The following is a 1,370-nucleotide window of genomic DNA, read 5'->3' on the forward strand; positions in this document are numbered from 1 at the left end:
GTCCGCAGGATCTGTGTGCGTGGGGAAGAGAAACCATCCACAAGATTCCTTTATCAACCTCCATCATACCAACAGACTCAGCCCATCTTCTCCCTCCTTCCTTCCTCCCAACAACACAGGCTATCCAAGCCCCTCCACAGACTGCCAGCAGGGATGGCTCTCCTCAAAGTGCCACCAGGCTTTGCCCTGGGGATTGCCTCCATCTCCCTGGCACAAGCCTGGGAAGGCTGGAGTGCTGCACAGCTTGGGGAGCACACACATGGGGACCAGACCTTCCCTCTCACCTTCTCCTCCTCACGGTACTCCTCGTCAAACTCCAGGGAGTAAAATTCAATGGGGAACTCGCAGGGGTTCTTCACCACCACTGTCGTCTCCAGCTCAGGGCTGCATGGCAGCACCGCTCCCAACTTGATCTCTGTGGGGTTGAACTCCAGCTGTGGCTCCAGACCCTGTCCTGAGATGTGCAGCACGAGGAGCTGGCTGTTCCCACGAATGTTGATCTTCAGCTCGGTTTCGTAGGACTTCTGAAAAGAGAAAAGTGCAGAAAACTTGTCCATGAAGTCCTAGGTGACAGGACCCCAAATACAAGCCTTGCCCAAAGGTCAGGGGTGTTATCAGTCCCTCCAGGGGGAATGGAAACCCAGATATTTACTTATGGTAGGGACTAGAGCATCTGTGTCCTTGGCTCTGAGTAACTGGGACGAATCCTGGTGTGCAGTGTAACTGGGTATTTGGGTATGAAATGGATGTAAAATGGATTATCAGATGTTCTCCCCTAGTTGCGGAGAAGCACACAAGAAAGGCCCTCAGTCCTGGCACTGCTGCATCAGGCAAACACCAGCTCTATGAGAGAGGCAGATGAGCTAGAAATAAAGGTCATCTTCTCTGCTCAGTGTTTGGCTCTGGTCAAAGTCTGACACAAGATGGTTGGTTACATCTCTCTAGCAATGAAAAGATCCCTGTTCTTGGGCATGGAAGCACTTGTGTCCATCCTGTTACACCCTGCCAGTTTCCAAGTCCCAGTGGCCACATGCAAAGGGCTTTTGGAAATGCTCCATCCTTGAAGTCGACTCCCCAGATGCATGGCAATGTGCAGGCAGGCTGGGCCAGAGCCCCAGGGACTGCTGGCAGCACACCACTACAGGTGACTGTCCTTCCGTGCCCAGGAAGGTGTCTGGTGGCTGTTTTGTCTGTTGGTGCCAGCAGCAGGATGAGCCAGCATTGGCCCTTCCAGATTGATGCCCTGTGACTGTGCCAGCTGCTCTGTACCCAGCATCGCAGGCTGCAAATACAACCAGGCAAGGGGGAGGACGAGGGAGTCAGGCAGATCTCCCCCATGGGCAGAGAGGCAGCCACAGCACAGTGCCCTG

General features: G+C 54.2%; 1 protein-coding gene across 1 annotated transcript in view; it reads right to left on the bottom strand.

The window, feature by feature from the left end:
• The window catches only part of LOC108638975 (hydrocephalus-inducing protein-like), a 62,586-nt gene that overhangs the window by 21,485 nt on the left and 39,731 nt on the right, over positions 1-1,370 (bottom strand). Inside the window, exons 28-30 of the mRNA XM_029958175.1 lie at positions 1,270-1,282; positions 285-524; positions 7-11 (exon numbers count right to left, since the gene is read on the bottom strand). Of these exons, the coding sequence (XP_029814035.1) occupies positions 7-11; positions 285-524; positions 1,270-1,282 (258 nt within the window). The remainder of the gene's footprint in view (positions 1-6; positions 12-284; positions 525-1,269; positions 1,283-1,370) is intronic.

Source organism: Manacus vitellinus, unplaced genomic scaffold, assembly GCF_001715985.3.
Source record: "Manacus vitellinus isolate BGI_N305 unplaced genomic scaffold, ASM171598v3 scaffold_146_pilon, whole genome shotgun sequence".
Lineage (NCBI taxonomy): Eukaryota > Metazoa > Chordata > Aves > Passeriformes > Pipridae > Manacus > Manacus vitellinus.